At 46.8% G+C, this 24,894-nt stretch overlaps 1 protein-coding gene across 1 annotated transcript in view; it reads left to right on the forward strand.

Moving 5' to 3' along the window:
* Positions 1 to 12,372: 12,372 nt before the first annotated feature.
* The window catches only part of RANBP9 (RAN binding protein 9), a 94,117-nt gene continuing 81,595 nt past the window's right edge, over positions 12,373 to 24,894 (forward strand). Inside the window, exon 1 of the mRNA XM_004593108.3 lies at positions 12,373 to 13,270. Coding sequence (XP_004593165.2) covers positions 12,709 to 13,270 — 562 coding nt within the window. The 5' untranslated portion in view covers positions 12,373 to 12,708. The remainder of the gene's footprint in view (positions 13,271 to 24,894) is intronic.

A 24,894-nucleotide genomic window follows, 5' to 3' on the forward strand; every position in this document is an offset into this window, starting at 1 on the left:
ACCCACTGCATGAGTGTGGGCTGGATAGTGAGGCTGAGCTAGGCTGCAGCACCCATTGATATGTATGAGAACCAAATGGGGTGCAGAACAGACTGGATCAGTCTGCTGCACACACTGGCACGAGCAGGAACCAGGGCTGGGGGTGGGCCTCATGGGGGTTATTGGGGGTCACTCTGACTGGGCTATAGTTCTCATTGGTATATGCTTTAGGGCTGAGTGTGAGGTGGGCAGGGTTAGGCTGGGCCACAACATCCATTAGTTTGTGTATGAAATAGGGCCAGGGACAGAACTGACTGAGCAATTGCAAACACCAGTGTGTGCAGGCTGATGTGGGTGATGGATTGAGCTGGACCCTGCACTGGCTGCACACACAGGAGTCAGGTCTGGGGTTACCCTAGTGAGCTTTGTTTGTGAACCTCCCTTTCTTCCCCCCAACTAGACTACTGGACTCCAAACTCTAACCACAGGGAAAATCACAGGATATGTGCTCTGTCAGAACTGGGCCTCCTTGATTGCAGAGGCCTGTGCAGTGGATGGCATGCCCAGATGCACAAGGGGTATGGCAGTCCACTGAAGCCTGCAGAAGATGTCTAGTGCCATGGATAGCAGGACAAACTAGACAATTCTCCTGGCCAAGCTTTACAGCAAGTATCCAGACAAGTGGAGACTCAAGGGTGGATTATGTCAACCCAAGGACCTTGGAAGGATTTCTTCAGCCGTGAAACAATGAACTACTGAAACCCCTTAAGCAATGCCCTTGGAACATGCTGCATATCGGGGATCCTAGAATGACATCAAGTGGCAGTCCCCATCTCCAGGTACTTTTGTGGTTAGGCTACTGGAAGCAGCCCTCCCCCCTTTCTCTCCCTGCTATCCCTAGATACAGGCAGAAAAAAAAAAAAAAAAAAAAAGAAGTGGAAACAATTGTCTCACCTACTTTCACCCATTCCTTGGCCCTCCTCACTCTCATCAGTGGTCCATACATTCTTCTCAACTATGTAAACATCATCAAAAATAAGACAAATATGTCAAAAAATAAATTTTGGAGAAATAAATGTCATTTTAAGCTGCTATTGTTGAGGATGATTTGTTGTGCAGCAATAGATAACAAAGGCAGATGCTAAATCAAATACCTTGCAATGACATTTTCCAATACCTACAGGAATGTTGTCACAGATATTTCCTGGAACAGGCTAACCAGCATCTGAACCTCTTTCCAGATGTTGAAAATACCTCCTCTTGCGAACATTAGTGGCTCCTTTCCCAGCAGGGCATGTATGGCATTTTTTCGTGCCAAGCCATGCCAAAACAATGAATATGTGTAAGTTACAGTATGACTGCAGGAGACAGCTCACTGCTGGAGGGAACTAGCACCAGGGTTCTCCAGCCACTCCAGGTCTACCTGGAGTAAAGGTCTCAGTAACTTAACATCCCTGTAATGCAGCTATGGGATCAACAGGAGTCTCTGCATCAAAGTGGCCCCTGTCATAGGCGTGGAATGTCAGCTTGATCATATGTGAAACTTGAGTGATGGGTGTGAAAATTGGGGGCCAGAGAGATGAGGGGTCCCAATGGCAAAGGTGGCATCTGAGTTTGATTTCTGGGATCCATGCTGGGGCTATCAGTGCTAGTGTCTTCTTTGGTCTCTTTTCATGTAGGATTATGCAACTCTGTGTTGTTCTGAGAATCAGTAACTCTGTGGTCAGTTCCTTCTCTGGGAAGAGAGCCAGTATTGGCTACTATTGTGGGAACTCAGCAGGTACGAGCATGCTTTTTTTTTTTTTTTAATTATTTATTATTTAACTTCATTAATTACATTGTATTTTTTTTTTTTTAGATTTATTCATTTTTTTATTACAGCCAGATATACACAGAGGAGGAGAGACAGAGAGGAAGATCTTCCATCCGATGATTCACTCCCCAAGTGAGCCGCAACGGGCCGGTGCGCGCCGATCCGAAGCCGGGAACCTGGAACTTCTTCCGGGTCTCGTGGGCAGGTGCAGGGTCCCAATGCATTGGGCCGTCCTCGACTGCTTTCCCAGGCCACAAGCAGGGAGCTGGATGGGAAGTGGAGCTGCCGGGATTAGAACCGGCGCCCATATGGGATCCCGGGGCTTTCAAGGTGAGGACTTTAGCCGCTAGGCCACGCCGCCGGGCCCAATTACATTGTATTATGTGACACAGTTACATAGATACTTGGGTTCTCCCCACCCTTCCCCATAGGAGCATGCTTACAATGCCTGGTGAGGACTAAGAACGGTTTAAGAGGACAATGGAGAAGTCATGGCTCATAGATCTCATCATCTATATCTCTATGTAAAATTATAATTTTTCCTCATAAAAATTTATGCAATATAATTGTCTATCATAGAAACATTTTATAATCTTCCTTCATGTATTAGTAATGATTTGAGTAATGCCATAAGTACTACATAGACCTTTTTAAACTTAGCACATTATAATAATTTTTTCATTATTTTTAAAATAATATTTCTAAGATTTATTTATTTGTTCTAAAGGCAGAATTTACAGATAAATAGACATCTTCCATTTGCTGATTCAATTCCCAAAGAGCCACAATGGTCAAGTCTGGGCAGGCCAAAGTCAGGAGTCTGGGACATCCAGGTCTCCCCTATGTGTGGCTGGGTCCAAACCCTTGTTTCCTGCTTCTTGCTTCTCAGGTGTGTTAACAGGATGCTGGGTTGCAAGCAAGTGGCTAGGACTTGGAGCTCATATGGGACACCAGCATTGTTGGCAGTGGCTTAACCTGCAGTGCCACAAAACCAGTCCCTAAAAACCGTATTTTTATGTCCTGCTTTTCCTGTTCAAGAAGCTCTACAATAGCAGAGGCATAGAAACAACCCAGATGGCCATCCAAAGAAGAGTGGTTAAAGAAACTGTGCTACCTCTACTCCAGAGAATACTACTCAGCCATTAAAAATAATGAAATTCTACCATTTGCAACCAAATGGTCCCTACTAGAGACCATTATGCTCAGTGAAACAAGTCAGTTCCAAAAGGACAAACATCATATGTTCTCTCGATATAAGGCAACCTTCATGCGAAAGATAAGATTAATAGCCATTTCAATACTGTTTTGTTACAGCTCGTGGGTTTTGATATTTTTTGTTTTTATTTTCATCTCTTCAAAATAGTTTTTTTTAATTAAATTTTTCACTGATTCATAGGGCTTACAGTAGCATGATTTTCTCCAAGACGATTTTTTATCTTCTTTTACATTTTTTTCAGTGACACATTAGTCATTCAGTAGCATGTTATTTAACTTCATCACATTGTAAACTTTTAAATGTTATTCCTGTTGTTGATTTTGTTTTATGGCTTTTTCATATAAGGGAGTGTATAGTAACTGTGTAATGGAGACTGTCATATCCAGTGTGAGGATACAATGAAGCATGCATTTCCACTTCCAGATCAAAGATGGACTCCCAATGAGACTGTTAACTATATCTTGACAATAGGATGCTGGACTCTGCCATTGTTTATGTCTGCAATGATGGACATATGACCGTGTATGAAGAACTACACTGTAGTAGTAATATACGGGAACTCAGTTGGGGCGAGGGAGTAAGGGAGTGAGTAAGGAAAATCTCAGGGCCTATGGAACTGTATCATAAAATGATCATAATAATAAAGAAGTAAAAAAAAAAGAAGAAAAGACCCAACATCACAAATACAGCTGAAGGTCAGTTACTTTGATCCTCTTTGCTCACTGCATTTCAAAAGGTAGCTGCCATTCTGAATTTGAAATTAATCATTCATAATTTCTTTTTTTTCCAGTGGAAATACGAAGTTAAAAGTTTATTTTGATGCTAAAAAATGTTTGAAATTCATGCACACGTTTTCCATTAAGCATATTCTATGAGGTTTTGAGGACACATCATATTTGATAATAGTACTGTTAGTTGCTGTATCTATTTTGAGTATGGTTCACATTTCTCTCTCTTTCTCTCTCTCTCTCTCTCTCTCTCACACACACACACACACATAGCTGCTTTACCTTCACCTCACAGATGCAGCACCAGGATTTCAGGTTGTTTTTTTTTTTTTTTTTTTTTTGTTGATACATGTTTTTTAAATGATCTTACTTAATTGATTAGGATACAAACGTTCAAGGATGACAGGAAAGAGGGTAATGCCATTATTTCCAAATAATATCATCACTTTTCCCCCTGTATCTGGGGTCAGGGGAGAAACAAAGGGAGAAGTCCCAGCAAGACTCTCACCCATCCCAGGTCCCTGATGTGAGGCATGCTCTGAGGGTCCTGTTCAAACAGTTTAGTTAGTTCAACAGCTCTGAATTGCTGCCAATCTCACCGTCCCAAGCACGATGAAATCTACTCAGAATCCACTGGCTGACATAGTCTCTTTATGGTTGGGGTTCTGAGATCAGCAGTTCAGTTGGAGGGATCTCCAAAGAAACTTCATCTGAGGTGATCCCAGACATGATTCTTGTGTGTGCTTGCCAGGACAGGGTCTGGCACAGTCCGCCACCACAATCAGCTGGAGGTTGCAATTGCTGGGTCAGTCCTGCCTCCAGCCCTGACTTCCATGCAAACAAATAGGTGTTGCAGTCCAGCCTGATCCTACCTACTTCATACTTGGCCCTCACGCAAACCAGTGGGGGCTGCAGCCTAGTTGGGGTGACGCCCCATAACCCCCATCAGGCCTGCCCCCAACCCTGGTTCCCAGTATATATGGCAGACTTGTTCTGTCTGTCCCACATCCCTTTTAGCTCTTGTACATGTCAGTGGGCATTGAAGCCTAGTTCAGCCCAACCAACCCTACTATCCAGCCCACACACATACTGGCGGGTGCCTTTCTGTCTAGCCATCCCTGCCCCGTCCTGGTTTTCGTGTTCTCCAGTGGGAGTGGGAACCCACGAGGAAGGTGCCCACTATCTCCCTTCTAGGCCACTCCCACTCCCAGATTATGCACTCTTCAGGTGGTTCTGAAGTTTGACAGATTAAGCTCCCAGTGCCAGCCTCTGCCAGCTAATGCTGCAGCAAAGCCCAACCAAACCTCACCCACTCTAATTTTTGCTTGCACCAGTCAGACTAGTCAGCCCAACCTGAGTTTCCCTGATCTGGCTCACATGAGGCCCACAGGTGTTGTAGCCCTGCCTGGTCTGGTCTACCCCCAACCCAACTCACCCTCTCCAGTGGGAGTGGTTGTCCAGCACGGGAGCCCACATTCCCCCTGTTAGCTTTGCTCCCTCTCTCCCTGGTTCTCACGTGTGCTGTTTGGGCACTGTGACCACATCTGGTACAGCTCACCCCACCTTGTCATTCCATAAGGTGCACTGGTTTGTGTCATGACCAAACCTGGCCCGACCCACACTCTATTCTGGTACTTGCATTCGCCAGCGAGTGATGTGAACTGGTTCAGCCTGGTCTGTCCCCGACCTATGCCAAATGTATGCCAAATGTATGGCAGTGGGTATCTTTCTCTGGCCTGGCCTGGGTTGCTCCCTGTCGTGGTTCTTGTACTTGCCTGCAAGAACTATGTCCCAACAGAGGAATTTCCCAAATTCCTCCTTCAGAAAATCTCTTTATGCCAGGTCTTGCACATACTCGTGGGTCCATTGGCTATCCCTCCTTGCTGGCCTTCAATCCATTCCTGTTCTTGATGTTGGATGTTTCACTCAGCCAAGGCTTGTCCATACCCAGACACTGCTCACACATGGCTCAGTAGGGGCAGAGACCTAGCCTAGTCTATCCTACATCTACCCAGGTTCTCCCGAGCACCAGATGGTGCTGGCATCTAGCCTGGCTCAGTGCACCCAGCCCCAGTCCACACTTGTGCCAAGAGACATTGCAGCCATATCCAGACCAGAATGCAGCCCCTGCGCTCTCCCATGGGAACCCCCACACAGCATGGGTGTACTCTCATAGCTCCCCAACTGAGCCTATTCCCAGCCCTAGATTATGTACATGCCAGTGGTTGCTCTGACCCAGCTTGGCATAGCCCCTCACCTGTCTCAGCCTTTGCCTTTGATGCTGTGGCCTAGTATCCCTGGCTCATGCAGACCAGTTGGTGTAAGAGCCTACTTCAGCATGACATGTGCTCCATCCTGAATTCTGTTCTTCCTTGTGACTTGAGTTTGCTCGGCCCTGCCCTGTTCGCCCCCTTCCAGTTGCATCCCGGCCCACCCCACATCCTATTTTAGGATACACCTTTGTGTTCTGCTGCCTTGACCTGCCCAAATTGTTGTTGGTTCTTTTACCCGTAAGTGATGGTAGATGCCATGGTCACACCTAGCTCAGCCCATCAGCATCACAGCTCGTGAGCTAACCTGTGGGACTTGTATTTCTACAGGGTTGGGCCCACACTTTCCCCACAGAGTTTTTCCCCAGACCATGTTCTCTCATGTGCTGGTTAGTGTCTTGACCCTGCCAAGCATGACCCGTCCCCTGTTCCACCACTCAGTCATGTACTGGTACCTAGCCCTACCAGGCCGGCCCCCAGCCATAGCTTTTGTGTGGACTGGTGTGTGGCAGTCAGTGATGCTCTATGCTAACAGCCCATTTCAGGATTCCCATGTGGGCTGGTGAACCAGTCTGGCCCAAATAGATCTTATGAACTCTCCCCTCCAAACCATCAGGTCTCAGTCCCCACGCTTGCCCAAAAGTTTCATGACCCTATTGCTGGGAATCACCCAGAATTCTTCTCTCACCTATACTAAAACTGGCCTTATTCAGGGGTGTCCCTAAGCAACAATTTCATATCCTAAAAACCCCAAGTTTGCTGCCGGGCAGCCAGCAGGCAGAGCCTGGAACTAATTGGTGCACTGGCCGTCCAAAGTCTAGGACTTGGTCACTGCCTTTTGCCAGTGGCTTTGGTCCGAGTCCCCAGCATTGGGTCCGGCCTGGCTGGGGCACCCCCCACAGCCAGCCACACTCAAGGCAGTTGCCTTTGCCCCAACCCTAAGGCCCGAACCCCTCCCAAACTCATCCTGCTGCAAGATGTTAGTGGCAGGGTGGAGCTAGGACTTTAATCCAGTTCCCCAGTTTCCCTCATGGTGTACTTACCCTGAGGAAGAGATCTCTCAGGCCTGGAGAAAGCCTAAGACTCAGTCACTGCCTTTTGGCAGTGGCTTTGGCCTGGGTCCCCAGCATTGGGTCTGGGCTGGCTTGCTCATCATTTGTAATTTTTTTAAACATTTTACTATGTATGCATGTGTGTATGAGTATTTATGAATTTTAGGATCTCACGTAACCTCACCACTTTATTCCATTTCTAAAAGCTTATATATATCCATACCCATCAGTGGAATTATACAGACTAATCTTATATATACATATATGCAGATACATCCCTTTTTTTTAAGATTTATTTATTTTTATTGGAAAGCCAGATATATAGAGAGGGAGAGAGACAGAGAGGAAGATCTTCTGTCCAATGGTTCACTTCCCAAGCGGCCGCAACGGCTAGAGCAGAGTCAATTCGAAGCTAGGAACCAGGAGCTCTTCTGGGTCTCCCACATGGGCCTAGCGCCCCAAGGCTTTGGGCAGTCCTCAACTACTTTCCCAGTCCACAAGCAGGGAGCTGGATGGGAAGCGGGGCCACCGAGATTAGAACTGGCGTCCATATGGGATCCTGGCACGTGCAAGGGGAGGACTTTAACCACGCTGGGCCCTTGTTTGTTTTATAAAGACAGATTTACAGAGAGAAGGAGAGACAGAGGAAGATATCTTTCATTCTCTGGTTTACTCCCCCAATTGCCAAAATGGCTGGAGCTGAGCTGATCTGGAGTCAGGAGCCAGTAGCCAGGAGCTTCTTTCTGGGTCTCCCACACAGGTGCAGATGCCTAAAGACTTGAACCATCCTCCACTGCTTTCTGAGGTGATAAGCAGGGAGCAGGATCAGAAATAAAGTAGCCAGGACACAAACTGGAGGAGGCAAGGAAAAGCCCAGAACCTATGGAGTTGTTTTATGAGCAAGGGGCTGTCTTTTTTCAATTGGATAACCTCCTTTTGGGGGGTACATTTAACTTGCTAGAAGGGATGCCTTATTAAAATTCAGGAGGGTGAACATTTGCTATTGCAGTTTAGGTGCTGCTCAGGACACCTACAAGCCAGTGTCCAAAGCTGGAGTGGAGTGCCTGGGTTTAAGGCTCACTTCCATTTTCCCTTCCAGCTTCCTGTTGATGTGTGTCTGGAGGCAGCAGGTGATGGCTCCAATACTTAGGTCCCTGCCACAGATCTGAGCGACCCAGAATTGAGCTTCTGGCTCCTGGCTTCCATCTTGGCCTGACCCCAGCTGTTGTGGGCATTGGGGGAATGAGTCAGCGGATGGAAAATATTTTCCTCTTTTTTTTCACACACACCACACACACACCACACACACACACCACACACACACGTGGCCAGCAACTAAGACAACAGCAGCAATATGAGTCTGTCTCAACTCCTCATATCAGATTCCTACTAATTTCATATTCCAGGAAGCAGCAGGCCATGAGTCCAGGGGTGGGGTCTCTGCTACCACTGTGGGAGACCTTGATTTAGTTCCTGGCTCCACCCCTTCGCACCTGTTGTTGTTGTATGAGAATCTTCTCTTTCAAATAAATAAAATTAAAGAAAAATTCAGACAAACGTGCTGCATGTGCTCCTGTACTCCTAACTCCATTGAGTGAGGTATAGGGTAATTCCTTGAATTAGTTTATTCACGTTAATTTGCTTCCCTATTTCTTCTACCATTAACACACTTTCCTTACAGAACATTTGTGTTTTGCTTATTTTCTTTTAATTATTTGAAAGGCAGGGTGGGCACACATACACAGATGGGGTATCTTCCATCTCCTGGTAAAGGGGAAGAGGAAGTGGCACTTGATCCTAGACACTCCGGTATTGAATTTAGACACATCAAGCTGAGGCTAATCACATGTGCCACAAGGCCCACGCTCTTAGTTGGTTTTGCATCTTCGAATAGATGAGTTAAAGCCATGAACACTTTTATGTCTCTTTATAAATATTACCAAACATGTGGCTTTCCAAGCTAATGCTATCACTGTTCTCTACCTCCTTTGGTATAACGGCATCCTCCAAATCATGGGCTTCTTTGCTTGTTTGGAGAATAACCAATTCTTCTTAAGAAAAACTTGTAGTGAAATATCAGACAACTTTATCCCTCGAAGGTTCCTAAGACATGGAAAGTTCTAGATGGTTTCTGAGCAGGCTGATACATAAAAAAAAAGCACACCTTTTTTTTTTTTTTTTTTTTTTTTAAAGATTTTTATTATTATTGGAAAGCCGGATATACAGAGAGGAGGAGAGACAGAGAGGAAGATCTTCCATCCGATGTTTCACTCCCCAAGTGAGCCGCAACGGGCCAGTGCGCGCCGATCCGAAGCCAGGAACCTGGAACCTCTTCCAGGTCTCCCACGTGGGTGCAGTGTCCCAATGCATTGGGCCATCCTCAACTGCTTTCCCAGGCCACAAGCAGGGAGCTGGATGGGAAGTGGAGCTGCCGGGATTAGAACCGGCGCCCATATGGGATCCCAGGGCGTTCAAGGCGAGGACTTTAGCCGCTAGGCCACGCCGCCGGGCCCAAAAAAAAAAAAGCACACCTTTTAAAAATACTAGCAATATCTTGATGATTGTACCAAGCACGTCTGATGATGCTTGGAGCCCCTGTATTCCACCATGGCTACCCTACATTTAAATAGATTTTGGCTTACATTGGACTCAGTTACTGTAAAATAAATCAGAGTCCTAAATTATATCAATAACTAAGTGCAGCCAGCAGCTTCAAAACAGCCATCAAACGCTAAGTTAGGGGCCCAGTTGGGGTTCCATTGGCTAAGCTTTTCCTTTCTTTTTTTTTTTTAAAGATTTATTTATTTATTTTTTAAATATTTTTTAAATATTAAATATATTTTTTAAAGATTTATTTATTTATAGAGAGGAGGAGAGACAGAGAGGAAGATCTTCCGTCCGATGATTCACTCCCCAAGTGATCACAATGGCCGGTGCTGCGCTGAACTGAAGCCGAGAACCTGGAACCTCTTCCGGGTCTCCCACGCGGGTGCAGGATTCCAAAGCTTTTGGCTGTCCTCGACTGCTTTCCCAGGCCACAAGCAGGGAGCTGGATGGGAAGTGAAGCTGTCAGGATTAGAACCGGTGCCCATATGGGATCCCAATGGCCCGTTCTAGGTGACGACTTTAGGCACTGGGCCCTAAGCTTTTCCTTTCAAGCACCAGCATTCCATATGGGTGCTGGCTCCTGTCCCTGCTACTCTACTTCCCATCTAGCTCCTTGCTTACTGCCTGGGAAAGCAGTGGAGAATGGCCCAAAACCCTGAAACCCTGCAACCACATGGGAGACCCAGATGAAGCTCCTGGCACCTGGCTTCGGATCAGCTCATCTTGGCTGTTGCGATCATTGGGAGAGGGAACCAGCCAATGGGAAATTTTCTGTCTCCCTTTGTATATGTAAGTCTGCCTTTTCAACAGAAGTAAACAAGTGTTAAACACACTCACACAGTAAGAATTAAGGGATTTTTTGAAAAGATTTATTTATTTACTTGAAAGGCAGAGCGACAGGGAAAGAGGAAGAGAGATCTGTCTTCTATTTGCAGATTCACTCCCCAGAAAAGCCTCCACAGCAGAGGCTGGGGGCTTCCTCAGGAGGATGGCAGGGGCCAAGCACTCACACCAGGCACACTGGGAGAGAGCTGGGTCAGAAGTGGAGTGCCCAGCATGGGACAGGCATCTATGGAGGGATACAGGCAGCAGCTTAACCGGTTTCCAGGTTATTATTATTTAAAAAAATGATGCCCCCCTCCCCCACGGTGTGGCCTAGCGGCTAAAGTCCTCGCCTTGAATGCCCTGGGATCCCATATGGGCACTGGTTCTAATCCCGGCAGCTCCACTTCCCATCCAGCTCCCTGCTTGTGGCCTGGGAAAGCAGTTGAGGACGGCCCAATGCATTGGACACTGCACCCGCGTGGGAGACCCGGAAGAGGTTCCAGGTTCCCGGCTTCGGATCAGTGCAGCACTGGCCCGTTGCGGTCCCTTGGGGAGTGAAACATCGGACGGAAGATCTTCCTCTCTGTCTCTCCTCCTCTCTGTATATCTGACATTGTAATAAAATAAATAAATCTTTAAAAACATAAATAAATAATGATGGGGTTACCTAGTGTGGGTAATTCAGGGAGACATTGGGCTAAATGACTCCGAGTTTTCACTGGACATGGAGGACCCTTCAATTAATTACCATTTACTTACCCTCTTGAAATTGAAATAAATAACCCCGTATTTCTTAAACCATGCCTTATTCGATCAATCACTGTCATAGTATCTTGGGAAGAAAACGAAAAACATTCAGAATTTATATCCTGTCTTTCTCAGTCAAAAGCCCAGTTTCACTAGCTAGGGAAGTTACCGCTTACAATGAGCTGGGGAGCAATACTTGGTAAGCGTGTCTATCAGTACACCAGACCAAGCACTCTGTTGGGAATTTGCAAAGTATGAAGCACCCCCCCCCTTTTTTTTTTTTTTACTTTGTTGACCTCAGTATTACCGCGTTTTAAAAATGGGCATAATTCTCCTCCACCCAACAAACAGACCTGTTACAGGAATTAACGATTCTATAAAATCAGGTGGTCGGCTCTGGCAGGCCTTCCTGAACACACAGTACAGTCCTGGATTCACGTAGTTCCTGCTCTTTGAAGAGATGCCAGTCTTTATTAGCATGTCTAAGACACCTTCTACCACTGTTAAGTTCACCATGAGCGCTCATAAAATTAATTCTTGAAACAGTTCCTATCTCATGTGGGAGACCTGGCTTTCAGAAATGGTTTCCACTACCCATGAAGTCAACTTCAGGGCGCTCGGTAAAGGAAGAGTGGAAAGCAGGTTATTTCTCAAAGCAAGAGGCGCAGAACCGGGACCGTGGGTCGCGGAGGGGAGCCCGGGACACACTCCACAAAGCCGGGGGGAGGGCTTCGCAACGCCCGGCCCCCGGGTGGGGGGCTCCCCGAAAGCTCCGGGGCTCCCCGAAAGCAGGCCAGGCTCTCTCGGCGGCGGCCCCAGCGGGGCTCGATTGCTCTCGCCTGGGCGGGAGGCCGCAGCGCGGCGGCCCGAAGGAGCCAGCCCCGCGGCGGGGAGGTGGGGCGACGACAACAAAAAGCAGCCCGGTGGGAGGAGACTCGCCGGCGGGGGACTCGGCCGGGACCCGCGGCCGGGCATCCGAGCGCGGCGGGCGCGGCCCAGGCCGCCTTCCCGAGCGCAACCCGCCTCCCCGAGCGCAGCCCGGACCCCCGCCCCTCCGGCCCGCCCCCTCGCCTAGCGCCGCCCGCGCGCCGCGTCTCGCGCCGGCCCTGCCCGCCCCTGCGCCCTGCCCGCCGGGAAACAGCCGCGAGAGCAGCGGTGCGGCGGCCGCCCGCGTGCCCTGCCCGGCCCTGCGCCCTGCCCGCCCGCGTCCTCCCGCCTCGCCGTCCTCCACGCTCCGCCCGCGGCGCCCCGGCCAACGTTCTCTCGGGGCCTCCCCGGCCTCGCCGCCCACTTGCCCGCGTCCCCGGGCCCCCCAACCGCCGCGCTCTGCCGGGGCGCGCGGCCCGCCGCCTGCTTCCGGGGCGGGCGGACTCGGCGCCTGGTGCCGGCGGCCGCAGCGACAGCGCCCCCGGCTAGCGGAGGAGGAAGGAGAGAGGAGGTGGAGGTGGCCGCAGCCTGAGTCGCGGCCGGGATGTCCGGGCAGCCGCCGCCTCCGCCGCCGCAGCAGCAGCAGCAGCAGCTGCCGCCGCCACCACCGGCGGCCGTGGCCCCGATCTCCGGAGTCGTTCTGCCCGCGCCCCCGGCCGTCAGCACCGGCTCCTCTCCGGCCGGCTCACCCGGCGGCGGCGGCAGCAGCGGCGGCGGAGGCTTGGGGGCCGCGGCCGCCACGCTGCTCCTCCACCCGCCGCCGCCGCCACCGCCGCCCCCGGCCACCGCGGCCCCGCCGCCTCCGCCGCCGCCGCCGCCCCCCGCCTCGGCAGCCGCCCCCGCCAGCGCGCCCGCTGCGCCCCCGGGCCTCTCTGCGAGCCCCGGCCCGGCTCCGGCCCTGGCGGCGGCCGGCAGCAGCTCCGCGGCCCCCTTCCCGCACGGAGACTCGGCCCTGAACGAACAGGAGAAGGAGCTGCAGCGGCGGCTCAAGCGCCTTTACCCGGCAGTGGACGAGCAGGAGACGCCGCTGCCTCGGTCCTGGAGCCCGAAGGACAAGTTCAGCTACATCGGCCTGTCGCAGAACAACCTGCGGGTGCACTACAAAGGTACTGGGCGTCTATCCTGTGGTGGGAGCGGGGCGCTGACCCGGCGTGTCCGGCGGCCGCTCTCGGGGGCCGGGCCCTCTGAGGTGCCCCGGCAGGGGTCCGCGGGTCGGGGATGTGTGGGTGACTCTAGGCCGAGGCCCCCTGGGGGAACGCAGGGCCGGTGGTGCTAGGCCAGGAGTAGGACACCGTGAGGGACTCGGGATGACAGGACGGAAGTCGCCCTCGGATTTGGCTGAGATCACTCTTGGGGCTCGGCTGAAGGCATCTGTGGGCACGAGCTTGGGTTACATTGTTCTCCAAGTGGTGGGGGTCAGGAGAGGAAGAGAGGCACGGGTTCTGGGGTACGGCTTCTAATGAAGGGAGAGGCAGGCCGACGGGGGGAGGGGCAGGAGTAAGCAGTGGAGGATGTCGCCCACAATTAGGCCAGGGACTGTGTAGGGGGGACAAAAGGGACAGGGGCCCCAGGTTTGCCATCTCTATCCTGAAAGCCAGGGGGAGGGTGCGAGAGGGGAGAGTGCTCCCGAGTGCGGGCTTCCTAGGGGAGCAGAAACCTGTCACTCCTGCTTGGAGGTGCCCTGTATTTCCGGGTTGGCGTTCGGTGAAGTCTTCTTGAAAAGCACGGGCGGGGAGGGGGAAGGTTTCCACCAGTGTTATTTAGTATCGTGAAGGAAAGTGAATTCTGCTTTACACCTGCAGTAAAAATAAGCAAGAAATAGCCTTGGGCTGATGCTTGCCGCTCTCCCCTCCCCCCTCCCATCTACTTCTAGGGTGAAAAACAAAGGTTTTAAGCAAATCAGTTACATAGATAATGTTGAATTGCAATTGGAATTTCTTGAAACGTTAGCTCAGATTAATAACATGGGACAAGTTTGTGTGGAATAAAAATCTCCGTGTCCTGTACTTGTCTGGAAACAGATCGGGTGTTTTAGGCCCTAAACCTCAAGCTACTGGAGATTTCACCGTCAAAGCAGCCTCATTTTGATTGGCTACAAACGCAGGGCCTTGTACCCAGCGTCTAGTGGCCTGTCTGTAGAGGTATAAATAACTTTGTAGCTAAATTCTTGAAAGTATACAGAAATGAAATGTGAGAAGAACCTTGATAAATAAGTTACTACTTAATCGGAAAGGACAATGGCAACAAAAATCTACCAAATGATTGGGCACAAAAATAGGCCTTGGGGAATGTTACTTCCTAGCCCCAAAAGTAGTTTTTCAAAATGTTGTGTCTTTGTGTGAGTGTGAGTTAGGATGCTTTGTTAATTTCCATGGGCAGTAGTGTTTATGTTTCTAGGTACAAGCGGACAGTGCTGTATTCTGAAGTGTTTACTTGTGACCTGGCTACCCAGGGAGCTTTTGTCTCCCTTGACAGAACTTCATCATCTGAAGTTTGGGGTTGATAGTGAACAACTCCTGATAAAACCAGGAGCAGTGCTTTTGAGAGCTGACAACACAGCGTCCAGCTTTCCTGGGTCCCCCAGGCACTTGGACAGTAGGTGTCTTAGGAGACATGGCCCAGGTTTCTTCGGGAAGTGAAGGGGAAGGATGGTAGGTGAGGAAGTGTCCCGCTCTGCTTCTCTGTGGTACCCAAGGTTGTGGTTTGTTCAGCACTGTAACATGCTTTGTTTAGTTGTGTTAACATAAAACTGATGCTTTGGGTTGGTGAAAAGTGTTTCTGAGAAATTGGTTGAAATTTGGATTATTTATCATGCTGCTATCTCAGTTATCTGCCCTGCTGGCTTCTTTATTATTTTCCGTTGGGTAAATCTTAGAGACATTTTGGAAACCTATCTTTGATAAATCATTATCTCTGGAGGAACAGGTTTTTTTTTTTTTGTCACCTTTTCCTCTTTCCCTTGTTCCCCCTTGGGACATAACTTTTTATCTCCCACCTTTCTCTCTGTTTCCTGTTGTTTCCTGTCTTTTAGGAGGACTCCAGCTGTGCTGGACATCTTTGTCCAGTAAGCAAAGGAAAGGGGCAGTGGGACAATATCCTACGTAGTGGATAATGATGCTTTGATACCCCACAATAAAAGGAAAGAAAGGATTCTTGTTTATTATTGGGATGCAGTGATTTTACATAATCATTATGAGAGACTTGGAACATTAAAAGCAATTTTTTGTTTTTGCGTATTATAGATTTTCAGAAGTTTTATCACAATTATTTTACCAGAATGATGAACATTTTCTTCAACTTTGAAATATAAATGTCTCGATTTGTTTTTGCTCTGAATAGATCTTGTTTTTAGATGTTATTCTAAATCACACTTGTTGCTTTTGGAAGCTGCATTGTTTCTTAAATGATTGGAAAGGATTAATGCCAGACATATAGATAAAGTTGATTGGCTTCCAGAATAGTAAAGGTTTATGTTAGCCCTTTATTAACCTTTGGCTAAGCAGTAGCAAGCCAATATTGAAACACCTGGGAATAGCCCATCTTATTTTTAAAATTCTTGTGGATAACCGACAGAGTTTGACTTCATCATAATGATAACTTTATTCAAATTCTTGAGCATTTCAGTGAACAGGATGGCATATTCACTTTGTCTAAATGTTTTAACTACACATTGATTTTCGTATTTTTCAAATTACTGTTATTACAGAGTGTTTTGATATACACTACTGGATGTGGACAAGACTGCGGAATGCTCACTGTAGGTTGGAGAAAGTAGAAGTCACCTGGTCGTTAGATTTTCCCAGCCACGGGAAGTTAAGATTAGAAACTAGTTTCCAACAACTGAATGCTCTTTCCGCTTTATTTGATCGTGGCTGCTTTGAATTCCTGTGAGAATTGGCTCCGCTAGATAAAGTCCTGTGAGCACTTTAGAACTTCTTGACAGTGGGGATTAGATCCTCGTGAGGGACAGCTGTTTGGCTCAGGGGGTGAAGATGCATACTCCTTGGGATGCTTGCAGCCCATCTGACCATGTCCTGACTCTGCAACACCTGGGAACTGACAGGTGGTGGTCAAGTATTTGAGATCCTGCCACCATTGTGGGAAATCTTTATTGAGTTCCTTGCTCTTGGCTTTGGTGTGGCTCATTCCTGGCTGTTGTGGGAGTTAGAGGTGTGAATCAGTGGATGGGATTTAGTTTAGTGCTTTATTTTTAATTTTTTCAAAGATAGATTTATTTGTTTATTATTGGAAAGTCAGATATACAGAGAGGAAGATTTTCCGTCTGATGAGTCACTCCCCAAGTGGCTGCAATGGCTGGACATTGAGCCGATCTGAAGTGAAAAACCAGGATCCTCTTCCAGGTCTCCCACGTGGGTACAGGGTCCCAAGGCTTTGGGCCGTCCTCCACTGCTTTCCCAGCCTACAAGCAGGGAGCTAAATGGGAAGCAGAGCTGCTGGGATTAGAACCTGTGCCCTTATGGGATCCTTGCATGTGCAAGGCAATGCCTTTAGCTGCTAGGCTACCACGCCAGGTCCATTTTAGTACTTTCTATATATAATTGCTTATCTTGAAATCTTGCTGTTAAGGTGGAATATTTCCACCTTAGGCAAACAATCGCTTGTCCTCATATGCACATTTCTGTTAAGAATTATGAGGATTACCCCATACTTAGAATCAAGAAATTGAAAACCCATCCTGTGGGCTGATATGGTGCTGTGGATTGATTAAGCCACGGCTTCTGACTTCCACCTTCCATAGCAGAGTGCTGGTTCTAGTCCCAGCTGCTCCACTTCCTACTAATGTGCCTGGAGATGAAGTTGGCCCAAGTACATGGGCTGTGGACACATAAGCAGGAAATCTAGTTGGAGATCCAGGCTCCTGGCTTCAGCCTGGTTTAGACCTAGCTGTTTATAAATAGTTTGGGAGTGAACCAGTGGATGGAAAATCTGTGTCTCTCATTTTCTGATGCTCTGCCTTTCAAATAAATACATCTTTAAAAAGATACATATCTTTAAAAAAAAGTATAACTTCAAAATGTATTTTTAAAAACTCACAAAAACAAAAACCAACCTGAGGGCTCGACCCAATGGCTAAATCCTCACCTTGCAAACACCTGGATCCCATATGGGCACCGGTTTGTATCCCTGCTGCTGCACTTCCCTTCCAACAGTAGAGGATGGCCCAAAACCTTGGCACCCTGCACCCATGTGGGAGACCCCGAGGAGTAATTGTCCTGACTCCAGGCTTCGGATTGGCTCAGCTCCAGTCATTGCAGTCACTTGAGGAGTGAACCAGAGAATGGAAAATCTTTCTGTCTGTCTCTCCTGTCTGTAAATCTGATCTGTCTTTCCAATAAAAATAAATAATAATAATAAAAAAGTATTAGGGAAGATGGAGGAGCATCTGACTCAAGCTGACAATGAAAAGAGTGAATGAGGTGGGTTGCTCACAGTCTCTTAGGGGAGCTGAGGCCAGTGTTCATCATACAAGATAAGTAGCACTATAGGGGACTTGGCATTGTAAGTGAAATAAAAGTAAAAATGTAGAGGAGAAAGGTATTAGGTGTTTTTGGATCTACAAGCAGTCTGGAGTTGGAGTCCAGAATGTGTGATAAGGTGCAGCTGGAAAGAGTTTGGTGAGGGACCTTACATAATATTTTGTTGAGCATACATCTTACTCTGTAGGAGGTAGAGAGTAAACAAAGGATTTTATTATATATATAAAAAAATGTATTGAAAAGACATAGGGAGGTTTTTCCATCTGCTGCAGCAGCCAGCACAGACAACTCAATTCAGGTGTTCGCGCTGGGCGGCAGTACCCAAGTAGTTTTGTCATCACCTGTGCATCAACAGAGGCGGAATTGTGTCCGATACCGGCTGCATCGTGATTAAATAGGAAGTGACTGTTACATTTTTATTTCCGTTAGACTGTACAGCTGATTGGATGATGGATTCAAAGGGCACAAAGAATGGAAATAGTAAAGTCATTTGGGAAATGTTGTAGTGGACCATGTTAGAAATAAGGACCTCAGCTTGTTAGTAATGGTGAAGAGCAGAGACAGTACGGGGAATGATTGGGAGATCAAGAGTGATGTTTGGGTTTCCACGGACTCTTGGATGGACCATGAACACAGCAGTATTGTGTTACAGTGTATTTGGGGATACATAAAAATGGCATCTGAATCCTGAGATCTGACTTCATGGAAATCAAAAGTCAAAAGAACCAAGCTTGTAGAGAGAACAGGGGAGCAGGTCTGAGTAGTAGCTGGAATTCCTTTTTTTTTTTTTTTTCTTTTACATTGAAGTGACTCAGCTGCAGTCACTAGTTTCTGCTTGTGGCGCTCTCTTTTCCCTACTGACTGGCCTGTCTTTTCCTTCCTATTCACAATTCTCTAGAGATTTGCCAGGTAGGCCTAGCTAATTGCTATTATCTACAGCTGGGCAGAGATTTTCAAATATGCTGTATGAATTGGTGGCCCTCCAGGCAGGTGCTGAGCTGTAGTGATGTGAAGATAGTTGGAAAATACAGAATATCCTGGCACAAGGCCAGTGTGAGTCCCACTGCTTAAGTAGGGACAACGTGTGAGGCCATTTCTCCATGTAAGGACTGAGTGGCTCCATAGTTGATTGGGTGCTCAGGAGAGAGGTCTAGGCATCTTTAAATGGTAGTTGAAATTCAGATTCAGTGTTTGAGAGTGTACAGTGAGAATAGCAGTGGGTCCGAAGTGAATCCCTGAGCAAAGCAATATTGAAATGGATAGCTCCTTGCTAATAGCCTGGAAAAAGCAAAAGATGGTTTCAAGTATTTGGACCCATGAAGATCTTGGGCGTCACTCAGCCCGACCGTGGCTGCTGCGGCCATTTAGGGCTTGAACTACTGGATGGAAGGTCTGTCCCTCTCTCTCTCTCTCTCTAACTATGTAACTCTTATTTCGAATTAAGTTTTTTTTATTAACTTTTTTTAAGAAAGACCAGATGGAGCCCAATAAGAGCTGGAAGAGTACAGGGACCTGTCCCTGGTACTGTACAAGAGAGAGTGTGATCTGTAGTGCAGCAGGTAGATTTATTGGATAGAGTTTAATGCTGAATTTGGTAGATAATTTTGGCCTCAGGTAAGCAGTGTGAATTGAGTTATGGGGAGAAAAACCAAGTTTCTGTGGGTTGAAAGAATAATTGAAAAGAGCTAAGAAATAGATGAACAAAGAGGTTGGGAAGAAACTGGGAGAACAGAAGTTAAAGGCAGGATTTTTATGTTTTCTTTTCCTTTCAGATTTTAATGGCTGATAGTGGAGTTACATTTTGCTTGGGGATCAGGTTGTAATGTCAGCATCAAAGGTGAAAATTCCTACGTTATCAGAATTGTCTTTAAAAATCCCTATGGGAAGTGCCAGAGCCTGCTATAACACTTCTAAGTCATGTTCTAATTTGGCTGTGTGGATAAAACACAGATGACATCAATTAAGTGAGAATATATTAGAGTAGGGTGTTCCCATAAGTATCTACAAAAGGTAACATTTTAACAAACCTTGTTTTCATTTTTTAAAGTTTAAAACATACATTGTATTCACCACTGACCCTACTAGGTTACTGACAATTGTTTATATAGCAGGGGCATAGAACTTTGTGAAAGGGTATGCTACTCAGACTGGGAGGAAGGCGAGTGTTTGGGGAAAGAGGATGAAAATGCAGGCTTGACAGCTGATAGAATGTGGGCCTGTAGTCAGGAACGAGCATGTGGAGCGTGGTGGTTGGGAGGTTAGTCCTGCAGAGAGCAGGAAAGCGCATACTGTTTCCCTTAGAGAGGTGGAAAAGGCGAAGACACAGAACAGGTTGTAGTGCAAGAGTGTGGAGTTGATATAATATGACCATGTCCGTTGGCTTCTCATTATCTTGAAATGGACCAGGTTCATTTGCTCACTGGATTTGATTACAAGATTTTAAAGCTTAAAGTAAATGATGAAAATGTGGACCATCCTTTGAGAAATATGGACCAAGCTGACAGATTTCTGAAAATATAGTTAATATATCTGGGAAAGCCCAAATGACATTGTTGTTAGCTCATTAACAGGAGTTAATTGCGGGATTGTTTTCAGGACTGTTCAACAGAGGTCAGCTGTCTGGGAGTAGGGGAGGCGTACTGCGTGTTTTGCTGGTTGGGCATGAAAGGCATAGGAGGGCCCGGCGGCGTGGCCTAGCGGCTTAAATCCTCGCCTTGAACGCCCCGGGATCCCATGTGGGCACTGGTTCTAATCCCAGCAGCTCCACTTCCCATCCAGCTCCCTGCTTGTGGCCTGGGAAAGCAGTCGAGGATAGCCCAAAGCTTTGGGACCCTGCCACCTGCGTGGGAGACCTGGAGGAGGTTCCTGGTTCCCGGCTTCAGATTGGCGCAGCATCGGCCCTTGCGCTCACTTGGGGGGTGAATCATCGGACGGAAGATCTTCCTCTCTGTCTCTCCTCCTCTCTGTATATCTGACTTTGTGATAGAATAAATAAATATTAAAAAAAAAAGGCATAGGAGAGTTGCAGGGAACTTGAGAGGTTTTAAGTGATCACACAGTGGCCTACATTGTAAGAGGAAAAGAGAATTAAAAAAAAAAAAAGGTTCAGGGAATTGGTGTTTCCCTGATTTTGAAAAGTGAAGGAGGGTTGGAGAGTTGGAGGGTGTGTCCTGGAGGAAGATCTAGCTGTGTATGCTATAATGTCCTAAGTGCATTGGTGGAAAAAACCTTGTGTTGTCTGTGGAATTGTGTGGGGAAAGTAACAGGACTTACCAGAAAGAGAAGTGGGACAGTCATTTTAAACTTGCAGAACTTTCTGATAATTAAACAGGAGCACAACGCATTTTTCAGTCCTAATTAGATATAAGCCCATTGGCATTTATGCCCAGTGTCACAGAAGTTGATCTTTATGGCTTTGGACCCTGATCTTGGGATTCTTTCTAGAAGATGTAAGTGCTTAATGTGTATTCAATATAAATAGAAAATTTGATTCCAGGTTTATCTTTTGTCACCAGTTTTTCAAATTTAAAAACTTTGCTTAATGAAAAGAAAATGCCTTTCCTCTTGGCTAACACAGTTTGGGGGCAGAGGGAGGAAGGAAGAATCCAATCAACCAACCACACAAAAAGCTCCAAATTCGAAGTAGTGCAGCCACTGTGGAAGCTGGTTTGGCAGTTTCTAACAAGGCTAAGCATTCTGTTACAATATGTTACAGCAGTGCTGCTAGGGAATAGCCCAGATGATGGAAAGAATTGCCCATGCAGAAACTTGGTGTGTTTGTAGCAACTTTATTCATAATTGCTAAAAAGTGGAAGCAAACAAGATTATCCTTTGAGAGTGGATAAACATTCAGACAGTGGGATATTGTTCAGTGAAAGAAATGAACAACCAAGTCTTGCAAAGACATGTATGGATCTTGATGGTGTATTGCTAAGTGAAAGTGGTTAGTGTAACAAGGCTAGATGGCATATGATTCAAATTTTATGACATTCATGAAGAGGTATGTAGTTGTAGAAGACTTGGGGTAAGGAGGAAAGGCTGAGTAGATAACACTATATCAAACCATGAAGAGGTCAAGGGCATTTGGTTGTTGATGGCATGCATCCATACTGTTATAGTAGGCTATATAGCATTATCAACTTAAAAATTAGCGTGCTGTAAATGTACTGAATTTTGAGTTTCACCTGTAGTTGCCTTCATCATGCCAGACCAGATGATCTTGCAGGCCTTAAATGGCTCACATGCTAGATGTTCCCTAGCCCTCTGAATGTTACAGCACAAGGAATGAATGGGTCCTAGACTTTACGATATGATAAAACAGCCTGTTACATGAAATAACTTGGGAGTTGGGGGACTACTGACCTAGTAACTTTGAAATCAGTGACATCTAAAACTAAAAGCGGAACAGATGACTGAACTATAGTTTTAAAATTAATCCCCATGGCTGTGTGGGTTAATAGATCTAATACTGCTATACTTGTGTACTGGAATTGAACTGTTAAATAGGTCTGCAGGTGATGGCAGCCAGGTTTCTTACTGTGGAGTGGAATTTACAATAGGCAAGGAAAGCTCGTTAGACTGACCCTTGTGGCAATGAGTTAGAGTTGGTGCTATCGGTATGAACACATTTTTTAGGTTTGTATAGACACAGATGATTCCATATGGAATGGATTTGTGTATATGCATTGGTTAACACACATACACACTCTGAATCTTGTCCTTGAGGGAGGGCTTAGAATCAGTGACACTTCAACAGTACCTTGTAACCAGATGCTGGTCTCCAGTACTGTTGTTAAGTAAAAGCAAGCAGGACTTGTTGGAGAAATGGTTGAGCCTAGGATTGCGGTAGCAACTTTCACCGTCAGGAAGTCAAACAAAACAAAAACATATAGTGGGGTATATGTGAAAGTGGCAGTCGTCAGATGAGGAAGATCCCAATGTCCAAGCCTGAAACGGGTTGAACAACCAAAAAAACAGGAATAAATGACAGTCCAGTGTCAGGTACAAGTCCATACTGAAATGAACAGAGACAATATTTTAGCATCTTTTACTATGTACTGCTTGAAAGCTCTCCCCATGTGAATCAGCATAAGGGCAAGATTAGCAGTTCCTTGAGCACTGAAGACTGCACTTCTCCAGGAATCACAGATTTGCTTTTTTTTTTAATTGCAAAGTCAGATATACAGAGAGGAGGAGAGTCAGAGAGGAAGATCTTCTGTCCGTTGATTCACTCCATAGGCGGCTGCAGTGGCCAGAACTGAGCCGATCCGAAGCCAGGAGCTAGGAGCTTCTTTCAGGTTTCCCACGCGGGTGCAGGGTCCCAAGGCTATTTGGTGTCCTCCACTGCTTTCCCAGGCCACAGGCAGGGAGCTGGATGGGAAGCGGGGCTGCTGGGATTACAACCTGTGCCTAGCTACCATGCTGGGCCCCCCCAGATTTGCTTTTCACTTTTTCTTTGTATAGCGCTAAGTTTGCTTTAATTCATTAATGTTGTATTACGAACCAAATGACTTCTTTATTATGCTGACACCTTTCCTGTATTTATCAAGTACATGTTAGCTAATTTGCAGTCAAGAAATGTGTTGTAGCCAAACAGACTTGATTACAGTTTTATATTTATGAGGTGGATTAGTTTCAGGTGATGACAGAATCCAGCATGTGGCTCCAGGAACGAATGATTGACGTTCAGTAGAAGTCAGTGGGAATAACGAAGTCCAGGACTTAAAGTACTGAAACAGTAGCATAATCACAAGTAAGTGTATTCATATTGTATGATACATGTTGCTGTGAAGGCCTGTAAGCAGTTGTACCAGCAAGAGAGAGGTTAGAGGGAGACAATTAAGGGAGTAAAGCTTGAGCTGAGCTGGAGGTTGAGTGAGACCAAAACAGGATATCTAAAGGGGGAGGGCAGAGCCTTGCAGTTCACTGGAAAAGCACTGCACTGCACAGACTCTGGCCTGGGGAATGTGAAGAACTGAAACAGGGCTGATGTGGGTAGAGCTGAAAGGAGATGGGAAATGCAGGGAAAGGGCACGGTCAAGCCAGATTTGCAGGAAGTCTATCTTTCCTAGGCGAGGGAGGAAGCTTTAGGGGGAATTTTAGTTGTATAGAAGGATGGCAATGCAAGAAGGCTGCGTATATTTCTTGTCCTCTTCCTTTTTTTTTTTTTTTTTTTTTTTAAGATATTTATTTAAGAAAGATCTTCTGTCTGCTGGTTACTCTCCTAATTGCCTTAAGCCCATATAGATTTCACATGGAGTCAGAAGGCCCAATTACTGCTTTCCAGTAGTGAGGGGCTGGCTTAGAAGTCACGCAGCAGGACTCACCTGGCATGCGGCAGTCCATAGGGGATGTGGTGTTGCAGTGGCATAGCCCACTGCTCCACTGCTGACTGTCGGCAGAAGGAGACTGGTTAGCTGCTTGTTTGAAAGTAGATGGGAGGGCCTGGCGGCGTGGCTTAGTGGCTACAGTCCTCGCCTTGAAAGCCCCGGGATCCCATATGGGCACCGGTTCTAATCCTGGCAGCTCCACTTCCCATCCAGCTCCCTGCTTGTGGCCTGGGAAAGCAGTCGAGGACGGCCCAAAGCTTTGGGACCCTGCACCCGCGTGGGAGACCCGGAAGAGGTTCCAGGTTCCTGGCTTCGGATTGGCATGTACCGGCACGTTGCGGCTCACTTGGGGAGTGGAACATCGGATGGAGGATCTTCCTCTCTGTCTCTCCTCCTCTCTGTATATCCGGCTTTCCAATAACAATAAAATCTTTAAAAAAAAAAAAAAAAGAAAGTAGATGGGAGTGGGAGAGGCATGGGCTTTCTTCCCACTCTTTCCGTTTCAGTTAAATGAGATTCATAGATTATCTGAAGAGGGAAAGTGAACCTTGCTAGTCTTAGAGTTGTGAAGCAGCACATCTGTTCTCTATGGAATCTAGAGCCATAGAGAATACTCTTAATATTGAGGCTCCTCTGCTTTAAAATGTTAAACTTTGGCAGTCTGAGGTTATTTTTGATTACAGAATCCACAATAATAATCAACTCGCAGCTGATGAGCATTCTTAGAAATAAACTGGTATTACTAGTCTCATGTAAAAAACAGTATGACTTCTGTTAACCTAAATTTTGTCCTGTATCTTTTAAATATTTTTTTCAAAAAATTTATTTTCATTTGAAAGGCAGTTACTGAGAAAGAGAAGAGACATCTTGTACCTACTGGTTCATTCCCCCCAAATAATCACA

Source organism: Ochotona princeps, chromosome 1, assembly GCF_030435755.1.
Source record: "Ochotona princeps isolate mOchPri1 chromosome 1, mOchPri1.hap1, whole genome shotgun sequence".
NCBI classification, from domain to species: domain Eukaryota; kingdom Metazoa; phylum Chordata; class Mammalia; order Lagomorpha; family Ochotonidae; genus Ochotona; species Ochotona princeps.